Raw genomic sequence first — 463 nt, forward strand, 5'->3', positions numbered from 1 at the left:
CTGCTGGCACGCAATGCTGTTTCATGGGCGTTGCTGCTGCTGCTGCTGCTGCTGCTGCTGCATCTGTTTCTGCTGCTGCTGCTGCACTTGCTGCTGCGCGGCTGTCTGTTGCTTCTATCATTACAGCAGCAGCAGCAGGAGCAGCAGCAGCAGCAGCAGCAGGTCTGAGTCCTTTGGTGTGTGGGGCGAGTTCTGCTGCAGCAGCTCTCGCCAGAGCAGCAATTGCTGCTGCTGCTGCTGCACCCCCTGAGGCCTGCAGCCGCAGCAGCACAGCAGCAAGCAGCTGCTGCGGCAGCAGAATGTTTACAGCAGCAAAACACTCTGCTGCTGCTGCTAGCTGCGGCAGAGAGAGCCCAGCAAGTCCCTCTCTTCTTCTTCCTGCTGCTGCTGCTCCTGCTGCTGCTGCTGCTGCTCCTTCTACTGCTGCTGCTGCTGGTGCTGCAGCAGCAACTGCAGCGCAGCA

General features: G+C 60.5%; 1 protein-coding gene across 1 annotated transcript in view; it reads right to left on the bottom strand.

Annotated features, from left to right (window-relative positions):
- Positions 1 to 121, bottom strand: part of EMH_0086860 (uncharacterized protein) — a gene marked incomplete at both ends in the record, with an annotated part of 2,200 nt that extends 2,079 nt beyond the window's left edge. Inside the window, one exon of the mRNA XM_013501083.1 lies at positions 1 to 121. Within this exon, the coding sequence (XP_013356537.1) occupies positions 1 to 121 (121 nt within the window).
- Between the last annotated feature and the right edge of the window lie 342 nt (positions 122 to 463).

The sequence above is a fragment of the Eimeria mitis genome, genomic scaffold (genome assembly GCF_000499745.2).
Source record: "Eimeria mitis Houghton genomic scaffold, Emh_scaff6289, whole genome shotgun sequence".
NCBI classification, from domain to species: domain Eukaryota; phylum Apicomplexa; class Conoidasida; order Eucoccidiorida; family Eimeriidae; genus Eimeria; species Eimeria mitis.